We start from the raw sequence: 15,750 nt of genomic DNA, 5'->3' as shown, positions 1-15,750 counted from the left end.
CTATAAACCATGTAGCTAATTTCTCTGAATAACCACACACATTGATTATGCAAGTCAAGTTTCTTGTTACTTCGAAGTCAGCATGGCAATATATTGTAGGTACCAAGCACTTCCCAAAATTAGATTTCTGCTTCTCCGAAAGCCTGTTTTCCCTCCCATGTGTCAGTTCAGTTTCTTGTCATGCATGCATATTTGAAACTAGTAAAACATTACCAAATTTTTGGAGTTGACTCTATCTTGTCACACACAAAAAATTATATTTATAGATAACCTTGTGCAAAATGTCAGTTGTGGCATGTGTGCATCTTTCTAGCTTTTTCCTTATGTTAATCCATGAACATAGGAAAAAAAACATTTATTTCATAGATTTCATACAAGAAAACAATGCTATGTTCAACAGGGAGAATGGATCCCTGGATCAGAAGTATATTACTGCTTGTTATACAACAATGTAATTATAACACAAAACAAGTTATTTCTTTTAAATATCTAAGTTAATTTTGTTTATTGTTTTATATATTGGGAGTAAGTTTAGGACTTTATATCATAAAACATCAAGGAAAATCATTTTTACTGGGATATTAAGTGTTTCTTTACTTGATTTCAATGATGGTTGTACTCTGTAGCATCTGAAAGTCTTATTTTTAATGTCAGTGATACGTCTGCATTAATTTAATCCTGTTCTTTTAAATATTGAGACTGGAAAAACAGGTTTATTTCATTCCATTCTAGTCAGAATAAATGAAAAAGATTTTCCAATTGCTGTAAAATTAGTAATATATAATGCTCACTTTTACATGAGACAGCTTTCTGTTTCAGTCTGTTAATATAGTGAAAACATCTACATTTAGAATTTTTTTTTTTTACAGGAACTTCTTTACCAAAAGAACAAAGGAACTCAAGCCTGGCATCCATAGTGCTCCTGGCTGGAAGTTATTCGGGAAAGTTCCACCAAAAGAAAACCTGCAGAAAGACTCCAAAATCATTCAACAGGTTAGCATTCTAGAGTGGTATCATAAGCTTTTACCTTTTTTTTAAAACTGTTCTTCCATTTCAAGTATTTCTCAGAGTGATCAACCCTTTAAAATGAACCTTGTATGGAATACAACGCACATCAAATAGATTTAATGACCTTCAGTTGAAGTAAACTCTGAGTTCAATGACACGGCCAGTCGTCCACTCACTTTCCTTAGCAGCGGCTGGCTGATCTTGTCTAAGCTAGAAAGCTAAGTGGATCTGGAGCTACTTAGTACTAGGTGGGAGACTACCAGGGAAATTGAAAAACATGCTGGAAGAAGAGATGGGCAAACTTACTTCCTACTGTAAGTGCTAAGGAACCTGGATGGTTGTGTTCATGTAGTCCTCAGGAATGAGCCTGATTCAAAGGAGATGTAACCTTTAACTTTGCTCTAGTGATAAAGATGATGGACCAGGAAAAGAAAGACCCCAGAACTGCCATTTCCACTGCTATCCCTGCCTATTTTGCCTATCTGGTCAGTCTTCCCAGTAGCTTCCCTCCCCCCACCCTCCCTACTTAGCCACTGCTCTAACTCATTACATGTTCATGTTTCCAATCTTTCCAACAATTTTCCAGCCTTTCTTTCTCAACTCTGTCCCAGTATATCAACCTTTCTTCTCTCACCTGGGATTCAAACCTGATCCATGCACAGAAGAAACTTTTTTTTTTTTTAGGGGAAGCAGAAACCATTTTCCAGATTTTTTCCCCACATAATGGACAAGTCCATTATTTCAGGGCATTATACCTGAACCCCTAATGTCCCCTAAGTAGTAAACAATTAAACTGAAGGTTTCTGTACAGACATAAATAGTGTAGTTAGAATTCTAAAGATCCAGTAGCTTAAAGCCATATGGGATGTTTCCAATAACAGTATAAGTTTCATCCTTCAAATTTGGAGGTGGGAAATCCCCATTGCTTCTTGTCTGCTTTACTTATTTTAGGAGGTCTGCTAACTCTAGAACAGATTTAAGAATGCATTTGGACTGCAGAGAAGAAAAAACCCTGTTAGGATAAGAATACCATTTCTACATTTCTGAGTTTCATCCCGTTTCATGAACAGAAACAGTCACGTTTTAATAAATAATACAAATAAAAATAATCACAAGACAGAAACAGATTATTTTACTATTACTTACTAAACTACATTTGTTGCCCAGCTCTTTCAGCATTTTTCAGTAAAAACATAAAACTAAAATTAAATCTGAAGTTACTAAAAACAATTAAAAATCTTTTTGAGAAGGCTAGGTTTTAGGAGCTTATAAAAAGGCCAGCAAAGATTAAGCCCTTCAACCTAGTTGAGTACATTTCAAAGAACTGACTTCTTCTCCATTTGAAATTTCAGATCAAGAACCAAATTGGCTATGTGCAGAAGTGCCTGTAACTGATTCCAATAGGTTCAATATTGTTATGGTTGCCAGAAATTGTTATCAGAAGAAACAAACCACAAAATAGAAGTTATCTAACACTATGAACCTGGGAGATTCCAACACCTGCTCAGTCACAGATTTCATTAAGTAGTGCATAGAGCAGGGGTCCCCAAACTTGGCAGCTTTAAGACTTGTGCACTTCAACTCCCAGAATTCTGGAGTTGAAGTCCACAAGTCTTAAAGCTGCCAAGTTTGAAGACCTCTGGCATAGAGCAACAGAATCCTCAACTTATTCCCTACTTCTAAAACTGAGATACACACACACAGTATAAATCCATTGGCTTTCAGCTGTTCTTGTAGATCATAGCAATACCATTTCCCTTACTTTACTATCAGTTGGAATAAGCTGAATCCATACTGGCTCATCTGTTTCCATCAGTCGTTCTTCTGTTACACAGACCCAATTAGCTTCCTTATCTTTGATTTATGTTGAGCTCATCTGCTATTACAAAAGATCAAGTCTTTTATCTTTACTGGGCTCAAAGCCTGAAAGATAAAAGGGGGAAATAGCACTTCCATTTTTAATCTCTTTTCCCCTGTAACAGATTGCTAACTTGTCAACACCAAGAATGCTGTTCCTCATTACTACTATAATTGCTGCTATGGATTAAATAGATACAGAATACATATACTCCCCATCCCCGATGAAATGCTGAATGAGTAGTACCAACAGCTATTTAATAGGGAAAACCAAATATTGAAAGAGGATACCTTTAAAAAAATTGTGAATCTTTCAAATCAGAATCATATTGGGGCTATCAGGAAAATCCAGTACATTGTAACTCACCCCAAAGATTAAGTATATTCCCTAAAGCAGGGGTCCTCAAACTTTTTAAACGGGGCCAATTCATGGTCCCTCAGACTGTTGGGAGCTGGAGGAGGAAGGCCAGGCTTGGGGGATGGCCCCCACCCCGCAAGATCCACCCCCACCATTCTCTCCCACCTGCCAGCCCACTGGCCGAGTGTAGTGGGCGCAGAGTGTGTCTCCCTCCCGTGTCATTTGCGGGCAGCCGCAGTGAGCTTTGCAAGCCCTGAAGGCTGGAAGGTGAGGTGACAGCCCTCAGCCCCTCCCCCAGCCCGCATCTCCACCCGGACTCTCCACAGCACAGCTGCTGGGGGCAGCCAGGGACCATGTGGCTGCTCCACCGGTATTGCCCCTATGCCACCTGGCGCCCACCTGCCAGTCTGCGCCCTTCAGCCTTACCTTAACAGTGAGCAGAGCCCCGTGGGCTGGAAGATAAGGGCGACTGCTGGGAAGGGCGGGGGTGGGGCTTAATCACCACTGTGTGCAGGCCAAATAGATTGCACCGGCGGGCCGCATCCATCCCGTGGGCAGTAGTTTGAGGATGCCTACCCTAAAGTATCAACCAAGCTTATACCATCACTCCCAGTGAGTTCCTTCTCTTAACACCAGTTGAGCTGGTTGGACTTAATCAACTATGTTTCTGCTGATCTTGGTTATTTCCCAGGGACAGCTTCAGGCTTTTTATATTTTCACACAAACACCCATACCACAGCAGTAAGGTTACAGCCCTCATTTTTATGTTATTCCAAAGAGGCATTTACCAAAGGAATAACTTCCATTGCTATCTATGCTAACCAGCCTTAAATGCAACAATCCCAATGAGATTCAGCCAGTAGCTGGTTGCTTGATTCTTCCAGGACAGGTCCTCTCCTGATTTACAGCTGACAGGCAGTGTGGTCTCCTCTTCCATGCAAGGCAGATTGCTGACCTAAGCAGTACAGAAATGCAACATTGGATCATATGTTTCCAAGAAATTTGTCTCATGTTGTCTTCTACTTCTGTAGTACTGCTTTACTGGCTATTGAAAACTATGGCTGTAATTTAAGATACATTTGCTATGTTTTTCTACTTACTGTTGTATAATTAGCAACCCTGCTTTAAACTTTTCACATTGGTTTTCAAGCAATACTTTTCAAGGTGAACCTTCTATCTTTTAAAGTTAATCAGTTCAAGCAGAGAAGAAATATTTTACATTCAACTTGCTGTTTTGAGATGGGTACATAAAAAAAATATTAGTAGTAAAATATATTGATTCAATTAGAGCCATTAACTTTTGTGCGCTGCAGAATTATACTGAACTACATAAAGACACATAATTGTACTTTCCATACACAGATATAAAACAAAAATATTTATTTGAATGCTGCAGAAATTCTGTAGAACAAAGTAGACTGAACCACACATTTCCTGAACATGATACCAACTTAATTTTCAATTTAAATGGATTGAGGTTCTTCTTGTTGCTTTTGGACTCATAAAATTAAAATCTACTGGTAATTCTGGTTTTGGTGATTAAACAGATCTGTAGCTATTTAATAAATATGCATGCTCTGATAATACAAACATAAAAGCTGAGGAATTGTTGTTTGTCATGAAATCAATTTAGATGAGTTTTATACATTATTCCAGCGATTGAAGTTAGTTTGCTATTTATTATGAACTTGTTAAAACCTCCATATTTAACCAATTTATTTTGGGGTGGGGGGAAGGGTGGATCAGGAATATTCACTAGAGCAGGGAAGGAAAATAATTTCTGCTGATCCTATGCTGTCCTGCTTCCTTAAACGATTGGAACAATGGTCTTGCTTCAGCATGAAGATGCTTTACTTGACTGTATTTTGAAGGACATGTCATGATATTGTTGGCCTCCATTTTATTCCCAGCTTGCTGCTGAGACCATCTTTAGTTGTTTCCATTTTGAAGTAGCTTCCTTTCCCATGCCAACACTCTAGGTTGCTCTGGAAAAGCAGTCTGCTGCACAAACACACACCCATTTCTGACAAGTCACAGGTCACTGCTTCCCATGGCCATTTTGTCTTTTATTCTTTTAATTGCATTTTTGATCTCCCAGGAGACTAAAGGATTTGTCAGCCAGTTGTTTGATTTGTGCACGGATACAGGTCTACATTGGGAGATATGTTTGTTTATTATTTAATATGTATACTGCCTGATTCCCACTGATTGGACAGTTTACAAATGATTTAAAACGTGAAAAACAAGACAAATATAACAAAAAGCAAAGGAGGGACACAGAGGATGGAAACAAAGGAAGCAACCGAGATTAAAAGGAATCATCCTCACCAAAGGCCTAGGTGAAGAGCTACATTTTCAGGGCCCTTTGAAATACTAGTAGCATAGGAGCCATTCAGATCTTTGAGAAAAGCTCATTCCATAGGACAGGTATGCTTCCATGGTTCCAGTAGATAACATTGTTTAATGGAAGGAACCTGCCATGTACCTTTAAATGCTATAGGAAACAGATGCTCCCTCAAATAACCAGACTCCCTGCACTCACCCTTGCTGAGCAGCAAGCCTGATCCAGCAAGCAAACCAGCAAACATTTCTTCAAATCACAGCAAGCACCAGTAAGCTTACATCAGAGGTCTTCAAACTTGGCAGCTTTAAGACTTGTGGACTTCAACTCCCAGAATTCTCCAGCCAGTATAGCCAGCATAGCTGGCTGGAGAATTCTGGGAGTTGAAGTCCACAAGTCTTAAAGCTGCCAAGTTTGAAGACCTCTGGCTTACATGCAGCCAACTGCCTTCTCTCCTAGTTCTCTGCACCAACCTTTAGCCTTTTGTGCCCAGCCTTTCTTCGCTGCCTTTGCTGTGTCCTTTTTCAGTCCCAGCTTCTCCAGTAACCTTCCTCCCTTCCCATTTCCAAAACGACTAAAGCTGCACCCTGCATTTGGAAACCTTTCCAAAGACCATGCGGCTTTGGCCGGAACAGAAGTGGGTCCATACATGAGACAGCAAAGACAACAAGGAAGGTGCTGAATATAAGAGAGAAAGGTTGGTATGGAGACCTGGGAGAGAAGACAGAATGCTTGCTGACACTTGCTGAAGCTTTTGTGGGGCATGGACAGGCAGTTCTGGGGACTGTTCCACAAGTCAGGGTACAAGGTGGCCAAAAGGGCAAAGATGGGTGAATAAGTGGGTGAGAGGAGTTGAAGCATCCCCTGTGGTCATAAGTGCTGTTTGGATGCCAAATGCCTGAATATTGATTTCTTGACTGCAGGGGTGCTACAGTGGCCATGTCTTCGGGCACAGGTCATAAGTCCATTTTTTCAACACCATTGTAATTTTAAACAATCACTGACCAAATGAACCAAGGACTATATACAGCTAGGATTATATTCAGCGTTACCTGCAAACAGGGTGAGGTTTTTTGTTCTGTTTTGGAGAAAAATCAGAAAACAAGTCTCTTTAAAAATATGAATTATTTCTAAATAGTGCTCTTATCAGTAGAGTAGAAAGCAGAGCAGGTTTATGTATATCAGTTACAAATGAAGCTAGCAATTCAGTAGTGCTAATAGGGCAGTTTTTGATCATGTTGTGTCAGGATAATGGGCAGAATCCAGACAGTCGCAAAAATAGTTTTGTGATCATCAGCAAACTTGAGGCTTTCTTCTTTAACAGTAAAGCTTTGTTCCATATTTTTCTTCTTGCCTGTTCTGTGTTAGAAATGGGCAAGCCTTAATATGGAAGTTGCTCTGAAGGAAAAGAAAAATCCCCGGACTCAAGCTTTTTGCATGAGTCAGGAAGTATCATGTGTGAAAGTGGGTGGGGTAGAAAGTAAAGTTATTCCTGCTGGGAAGTGGTGTTTCTAACTCTCTCTCCCTTTCTGATAACTCTTGATATTACAAAAGTTGTTTGGAAAAGTCTTAGGATTGAAATGAAGTGTTTTGGCTTGAGATCTCTGATCGCTTCTGGCCTACTATTAGCAAGAGTATAAACAACATAATTGTTTGCTTATAATCTTCTGCAAATGTTCTTTTTTAATCTAGCAGTGAAGGTCTTTTATGTCAGAATAGAGATACTTTCATCCAATCATTTCTTTTAATCTCTCCTATAGAAAGGAAGCAAACATTCCATATGTATTAACTGCATTAAAATACAGTCACCTCTGAGCACTGAAGCATGGTTGAAAAGAAAAGGGCCCTAGAATTACAATCAATATGGTATATTTTCCAGAGCTTCTAAGTTCTTCTTGAGTGGGTGAAACTGAAAATCCCTGATATCAGCTTTTCTGCTTCCTTTTTAAATATGTCTACTTGTCTCCTTTGTCACAATTTTATTTCTCTTAATACACTGTATACAGTTTGATATTGTTTGGTGATTTTTAAACAGGTTTTTCTGCTTAATTTTGGGAAAGTAATGTTAGAGCAGCTGAGAAGTGCTTTAACATGGGGCAGTATAATCTAATTTGGGGGTCAAGGTTTTTGAAAGTAACTTTCTAGGTTCATGGCCAATCATTTCTGAAACCAAGTCATTTTCAAAATCAGTATGTTAAGGTCACTGTGGCTGTCCATGGAAAACAATGTAAAATGAAATCTGTCTTTTGTATACCCAAGTTCTGGATATTAAAATACCTCAGTTAAATTGGAATTAATAGGTATATTTTGGTCAGGTTACTTTTTAATACCAAAAGGGATTCTGTGTAGTGATATTTCTTATAAATAAGTGAAGTTTTTTTCCCTAGTTTGCAAATATATTGATGCAGTACAGAAGAAATGCTTAGTCCCACATAATGGGCTTTCAAAGCTACGAGCAAATAATCCGTAGAAGTGGGTATTTGCTATTAAGTTTCCTGGTATCTCAGTTCAACCGGTCTTCTAGGATTTTTGGGATTATTTCTCAGTTTCCGAGAAGTAAAAAAAAATGTTGTCTTGTGATGTCAAGAAATACGTCAGTATTTTGATTGGAAGGGGCTGTCCAGGAGAGGGAGAGTCATTAACTAGAGTTGGTTAGAAGATGAGGAGGTAGAAAAAATGTTTTAAATAAATAAAAATTGTGGCTCATACCTGGCAAGGTTTACAGTATATCAATCCATTATCAGCATATCAATCTATCTATCCTGCCGCATCACATACAGGTTTGGCAATTCAATTTGAACAGTATGTTACGCCTCTTCCATGATAAACTCTGCATAAATTAATCATACTGCTAAAGCAATTTAATAATTACGTAATAGATATTTAGTGTACATTTTATCTACTCATTAACTCAAAAAAATATATCAACAACACAAAATAAAACCAACCAGTAACACAGGAAATAGGAGAACAGTATGAATTTTTCCATAAAATGCAAGTGTGCATGTATAAAATGGTTGGGAGAAGGAAGATGGCACAAACAGATAACTGGTGGTACCAGACACTTTCTTTGAGGAGATATTTTGTAAATGAGGGTACTCTAACTGAGAAGGCCTCTTTCTTCCCAACTCTCAAATTTCAATTAAAAATCTTAGAGAAAACGTAAACTAGATTTAACAAATGTAAATATTTTAGAATGAACTTTTAAATTCGATAAAGGTTAAAAAAAAAGACATTAAGACATTTCATAATTAAGTATCCCTGTTGAACTTCTCTACATAGATTAAATATTTGTCACGTGTAGAAAATCATTTTGGCAGAGCCTATGATATGAGAAATAAAGGTAATTAATGATAAGAGACTTTTAAACAATGGCAATTGGCTGTTATTTTCTACTAGAATGGCTTTTTAGTTTCGGAGAATGAAAATGGGATAGCTACATGACCAAATGCCAGATATATCTTTGAGATTGCCTCTGAATGTTTTCCTACATTTTGAAGTAATTGAAATCTTTGAAATTGTAAGACACTGTCAAATTTAAATTTAAACCTGTCAAATTTATTATTTAAAAAAACAACAACCCATAAATCCTACTGACTCTTAAATGAATGGTATAATTAAACAAGAAAGGTTTAGCTATGCAGTAGCAAAAGCCAAATCCCTGAAAGAATTAAAGATAATAGTTGGGTTTGATAAATCTTCAGCATTCAAAGATAAAACTCTATATCAGGGGTGTCAAACTCACGGCCATGAGAAAGTTGCGTCATGTGCCCCACCCCCATCCAGTTTAGCGAAGGGAAAAAAGTCCTGATACGACGCTGTGACGACGCGAGTTTGACACCCCTGCTCTATATCTACCGGTAACTAGAACTTAGAATTCTATTATAGTATGGTTCTTCCTTCGGCATACACGTCTCTTTGCATAAACTCTTGAAACAGCTAGAACTTTTTATAACAACTGTCAAATATATATTTGAGCCATTAATCTGATTTACCAGTACCTAGGTTATAAAGAAAAAGCTAAAATTTGCATGCATAATGCTGTATGTTAATGATTGTCAAATGTTTCTCTAAGGATCTACTTCTGTTTTTCTCATTAGGAAGAAAGTTCTGGCACTGTTGCATCAGTATCTACACTCAGTCTATTAAACACTGGGGTATGAAATTTAATATTTTTCTTTCACATTCTATGCCATTTAGGATCTTCGTAGCATTCATTGAAATACAAGGTAGATTACATAATTGTAGTATAAGTGAACAGTACTAACACATCACGTCATTAAATGCCATTAACAAAAAGGGGAAATTATATTAACTGCTTTTGTTGAATATTAAAAATTGATATTAATTGTCTTGTTTCTCTTAAGTTTACATAATTTTACTGTTCAGTTGAAATATGCTTTAATATATAAATTTCATTTATATTCAGTTGATTCTGCTGCACAATACATTTGGCCAATTTATTTTGTTGGTGTAAATGTATAGGCATTTTCAGTAGCTTTAATATCTCATTACTTTATGAAAGTTGTTACTTTAAATACAATGGGAGTGTTGAAATCTTCCGGCAACGAATTAAAATGAGTTGTTGAAAAAAAAAAGAATGTTAGACTTGAATTTGTTAAAGGCTTCAGTTATTTTCTTGTAATTTGAAGAAAAATGCTAAAAGAATAGTTGTTTCTTTGATCACCTGGGCTCATACAAAATATTCCTTTATAAACTGTTTACTCCTTCGAGCTCAGCTCTATAATTGTTCTCTCTTTAAGGTTCAGAGGTTCAGAAGAAAGTGATTTATTTGTTTAAAAAATCATACAGTAACTAATTACAAATAAATCTTTTAATTACAAAAATGAGTGACAACTAATAACATGATGTGACACATCACAGTTGGGGATGTGATGACAAATGGGATTGTGAATAACTAGACTTAGATTTTTATTTAGAAACCTGATCCTGCCCTCTTCAGAAGCAGTTACAGCTTTCAGTGTGACTATTTTATTAGGCAGAAAATCAAGCAAAATTTTCCTACCGTCTTAATTTTTACTAGTGTCTTAAAATTTTATTAATGTCTTAAACCACACACCAGACTAGCCTATTGAGAAATCTTGTTTTGAATTCTCAGTGAATTCAATATTTAGATCTTCTCAACTGCCATTTAATATCTTTTGCCCCTTTCTGTTGTTGTCAGTGGTTTTAATAGAAAGTCACATCATGTAAGAGTTACTGGCACCTCATTGTGTTTGAAAAAAAGATTATGTATTCTATTCCATTTAATATATATCAGAATTGGAAATAAACTGGGTCCATTTCAACATATATTTACAAATGGAAGGTTTGCCGTGATATTTTCCTTTCCTTGCTTTGCCTCTGTTGAGCTGGTTTTTCAATCCTGTATATATTTGAATGGCTTTTCTTATTCTGTGACTCTCTGTGAAGCCAAAAATAATAATCTTGGTAACAAGATGGAATTTGTGGGGTGATGATGGCATTTAGTTGGGGTCCTAATACTTGGGTTTTGTTTTTTGTTTTTTTTAACATCTTTATAAAACGCCTGACTTGAATTGGAGACTATGAAGAAGTCATAGAGTGTAGATTAGATTGGAAAGTTAAAAAAACCCCAGAAGATGACAAACCTTTTATGTACATACGCTTTGTAGCTGCCAAGAATTGAGTTTGACTTGAGGGCATCCCTCTTTTATCAGATGTTTTAAAATGCTTCTTCTTCTTAGGACTGCTTATTGCTTTGGATTCAAAGGAATAAAGTTTTTTGCATGCACATTGCAAAGAAAGATGTGCCTGCACTATCTGAAGACCTCAGTGCATCTGAAACATTCTATTGTTTACAAAAAAAAGACATGTTGATTGATTTGTTACTCCATTTAGTTATCTTCACTTCCTCTTTTTAGAAGTATGTTGCCATATCCACAGCAATGCAGCCTGCTTTTGTTCTGATTATTTTGTTTATGAGGCTTTCTGTTTAATATCCACCAAAGTCTCTTTGTTAATGCCAGCATTTTCTCTCTGAAGTGCAAATTTTGAAGTTAAATCCCTCGTTTTTAGGAAGACCTGATTTTGGTTTTGTTATTCATTTAAGTCCAGACAGAAATTTCCTTGTGTTCTACTCTGGGAAGAATGACATATCGTGATTTGATATATTAAATAGAATACTTAATAAATTTAGAATTCCTCATTTGAACTCAAATTCAAGTTTCAGTTTTTCAAGAAAGGATCATACAGAATGGGGTCTATGGTGGAAGAAATTGGATTGGTATCTGACTCAGAATTCCTCTAAATTGTATTTTTTTATAGTTTACATAACAAAAACTTTTGGGCTTCCATCAGTTCTCCTGAACATGTCTGTTTTCAGCAGGTAATAGACAGAAGAAAACCTTTTGATGAAACAAGACAGAATTAGCAAACTGTCTATTTCCTGAGTATTAATCTAAGGCAGGACTGTCAAACTTGATTTCATTGAGGGCCGCATCAGGGTTGTGTTTGTCCTGGGGGGAGGCATGGCCAGGGAGGCATGGCCAGCTTGACATCATTTATGTCGGGGGCACCTGTAATGGCCCAGGTGGGGTTGGGGGATCCTTCTTTCTGTCCTTCCTTCCTTCCTTCCTTCCTTCCTTCCTTCCTTCCTTCCTTCTTCTTTCTCTTCTTCCCTTCTTTTTCCTTCCTTGCTCTCTTCCCATCTTCCCTTCTTTTTCTTTGTCTTCCCTCTTCCCCTTTCTCCTTCCCTGTCCCTTCTTGGATGCTCAAATGCAAAAGGGGAAACATTTCTCCTTTTGTTTTGTTTTGGTTTTAAGTTTGTTTTGCTAGCCCTCTGCCAGTGAAAACAGAGCACAGGGGCTCTATTTTTGCTGGCAGAGGCATTGTGGGCCAGTCCTTCGCTGTTTTCAGGGCCCCCACAGGCCAGATGTAAGCACCCCATGGGCAGGGTCTGGCCTGCGGGCCTTGACACCCCTGATATAAGGAATCCAGTTGAGTGATGTGGTGGCTTAGTAGTGAAGACACTCGCCTCCCATTTGAAAGTTTGAGAGTTCAGTCCTAGGTAGTGGCAGATATTTCTCTTCTAGCGAATAAAAAAAAGATATCTGCTGTGAACTCCATGTGGCATCAGGAAGGGCATCCGGCCAGTAAATGCTTAGCTCCATCCAGTCAACTCTACCCAAATTAAGGGATTACAGGGTCGTAAAAATAGAGTTTTTTTTTTTAATCTAGGGAATCCAATATGTCTGTTTAAGGACTAATAGCTTTATGAATTCTAAGAGCGTAAAAGACATACAGAGATTAAAAAAACAAGATATTTCCTGCCTGAATACTAATAGTATAATATAGTTTTCCGCCCAAGTAGAAAAGGCAGTGGGAGGAAACAGATTGCCAAATTTCTTTGAGAAAAAACTCTAAACTAAGTAAACCTCAGTGGAATTAGGAGAACCTTAGATGCTGCTACATATCTACAGCAATGGTGCTTGCTGAGGCTGTGCAGCTGTTACCCTTGGCATTTCCCCCAATGCAGTAGACACGAAGCATATGAACTGAAATGCTTACAGTGTATAAATTAAAAGCTGTAGCAAATGTTCAGCTGTGATGTGCAAACATGATTCTCTGCAGCGTATCTTGCCGACTAAGTACCTTCAGGAAATGGATAGCTTTCCATCCTGCTTATAGCATCTTCATGGACAGTTGAGGAATCAACCGCATTTCAAAGATCTGACTGACATAATGCAACAGAATTTAAGGAATATAATGTGGATTAGTTGTATTATCTTAATCTAGACTTATTAGTTCTTAGAAGTGTTTAAGACAGCTTACCAAATTTGCAGCAATCTGAATTCAAAGGGCAAAACATGATTTGGAGTATAGGTGGATAACATTTTCAGATAACATTTTCTGGGGATTCTAGATGAGTTGATGAGGGAGGTTGTGCAAACCCAGATAAACCCACTGCAGATAAAGTTGCAGCTGCTTTAATGTATTCCCAGCAGGTCCTTTTATGCATGTATAGTGCTTCACCTTATATTTTGCCCTTCAGATTAGGAGCTCTTTACGGCTCTACTATGTATATCATCTTGTATTAGTCATAGACTTGATTTATATAAAGGACCAAGTTTATTTACCTGTGGTTTCCTTGGTTTGGATTCATGTGCTATGCACCCTTAGCCACTGTGGTTTGAAAATGATGGTGTATACTTTAGTATAATCTGTATAATGACTAGCTTCTGCAGCTTCTTCTGGAAAATTATCATTTAAAACTGGATTATACAATGTATGAGTGCAACCATTGCTTTGTAACTGCTTGATTTTTTCTTCTTGAAAACAAAATGTCACATAAGAAAACCAATATATCACAGTCTGGGGCAATATTGTATATTTTTCTTCTTGGTTCATATATTTGAATTCCTTGAGACTGTGCTGCGTACATAGCTGAAGATCATGAACATTACTTGGTCTGTTTTTAGCAGGTGTTACAGTTAAAAGAAGTCATGAGATAACAATATTAGCTTAAAGCATTATTTTATCTAAAATATACAGCACTATTTTATTACCAAGCATATAGGGGATTGTTTTTCATTTTTTCACATGTACCAAAGTCTACATAAAGAACTCAGGGTTTAGAACTTTTTCCTTCCTTTGATCCCAAAGAAAACAGTGTCCAAACTACATTTTTAATTGAGTTTCAGTTTTTTAATCAAGAAATCGTTATTTACCTTAGCTGTCCTTAAAAATCTATTTAAATATCGATTGATTTATTAAAAGATACAAATCATCAGTTTCACTGTACAGCATAAAATTTGCATTGGTACAGAATTCAATAATTTAATAATTTCAGCATTCATATTTTTATGTTATTTTGAAGAGCAGTTTCTAATCCTTAAATTTTGAAGGCTAGTATAAAAGTACTAATAGTCGACACCTGGGTAATTATTTTGTTATTTCACTTTCAGTCTGTATCCTAAGTTAATACCTAAGTTTTAACAGGACAAGCAAATAAAATCTGTGCAGGAAGCTGAAGAACTACAGTAATATTAGCACAACATGTTTTGAGTATTCTTTTGAGTGCGCTGCCTGCTAATAAACCATGAAAACCTCTGCATCCGTGTGTTCACTGACACCTTTTCTGTTGCATTTTGTTGCACCATTTGCACAACTGTATTGCTTCTGCTGATTTGTTCTTTGAAGTGTATCTGTGTATATTCTATGTCCATTATCTAAGCTACTGATTCTTCCCAATGGACCCCTGAGGTGGAGATAAATTTAAATTCAGAACTGGGGGGAGGTGCAATAATGTGGACTTCTATTGACAGTTATTTAAGATAAAAATACTACATATTAGGATATTAATAAAGATTTGAAATGTATTAGTCAAACAGTATTGTGTAAGGGTCAGTTCAAACTTGCTCAATAAAAAGAAATTGCTGATTCCACCAGTTAAGTATAAGTAATGAAGATATTTTTCATGGCTGATATATATAAATTATAAAACAAGCACAGGTAGTCCTTGACTTACAACCACAGTTGAGCCCAGAATTTCTGTTGCTAAGCGAGACAGTTGTTAAGTGAGTTTTGCTCCATTTTTATGAGCTTTCTTGCTACAGTTGTTAAGTGAATCACCGCAGTTGATAAATTAGTAATCCAGCTGTTAAGTGAATCTGGCTTCCCCGTCGACTTTGCTTGTCAGAAGGTCACAAAGGGGGATCACATGACCTCGGGACACAGCAACGGTCATAACGGTCATAACAGTCATAAGTATGAATCAGTTGCCAAGCCTCTGAATTTTGATCACATGATCATGGAGATGCTGCAGAGGTTGTAATGGTGAAAAATGGTCATAAGTCACATTTTTCAGTGCCATTGTAACTTTAAATGGTCACTAAATGAACTCTTTGTAAATTGAGCACTAACTGTGTTTATTTTAGATTGAAGTACCATGTAATATGGCATACAAAATGTAGAAGAGATACAGATATTCTTTGACTTATTACCACAATTGGATGGAATTTTGGTCACTAAGCACTGCAGTTGTTAAGTCTGTCATTATGTGACCGGACTTGATTCTACGACCATTTTTACAATGGTTTTTAAGCGACTCAGGTGGTGGTTAAGTAAATCCAGCTTCCTCAATTGACTGTTCTTGTCAGAAGCCAGTTGAGAAGGTTGCAATCACATGACCGCAAGGCACTGCAGC

General features: G+C 37.1%; 1 protein-coding gene across 2 annotated transcripts in view; it reads left to right on the top strand.

Moving 5' to 3' along the window:
- TBC1D12 (TBC1 domain family member 12) overlaps positions 1–15,750 on the top strand; it is a 53,655-nt gene that overhangs the window by 13,028 nt on the left and 24,877 nt on the right. Inside the window, exons 2-3 of one of the 2 annotated variants that reach the window (XM_060683020.2) lie at positions 870–993; positions 9,665–9,721. In XM_060683020.2, the coding sequence (XP_060539003.2) occupies positions 870–993; positions 9,665–9,721 (181 nt within the window). The remainder of the gene's footprint in view (positions 1–869; positions 994–9,664; positions 9,722–15,750) is intronic. The other variant, XM_060683021.2, reaches the window with a different exon arrangement.

The sequence above is a fragment of the Pantherophis guttatus genome, chromosome 6, assembly GCF_059756535.1.
Source record: "Pantherophis guttatus breed Tessera chromosome 6, ASM5975653v1, whole genome shotgun sequence".
Classification (NCBI taxonomy): domain Eukaryota; kingdom Metazoa; phylum Chordata; class Lepidosauria; order Squamata; family Colubridae; genus Pantherophis; species Pantherophis guttatus.
This window is presented reverse-complemented; position numbering and strand designations above follow the sequence as displayed.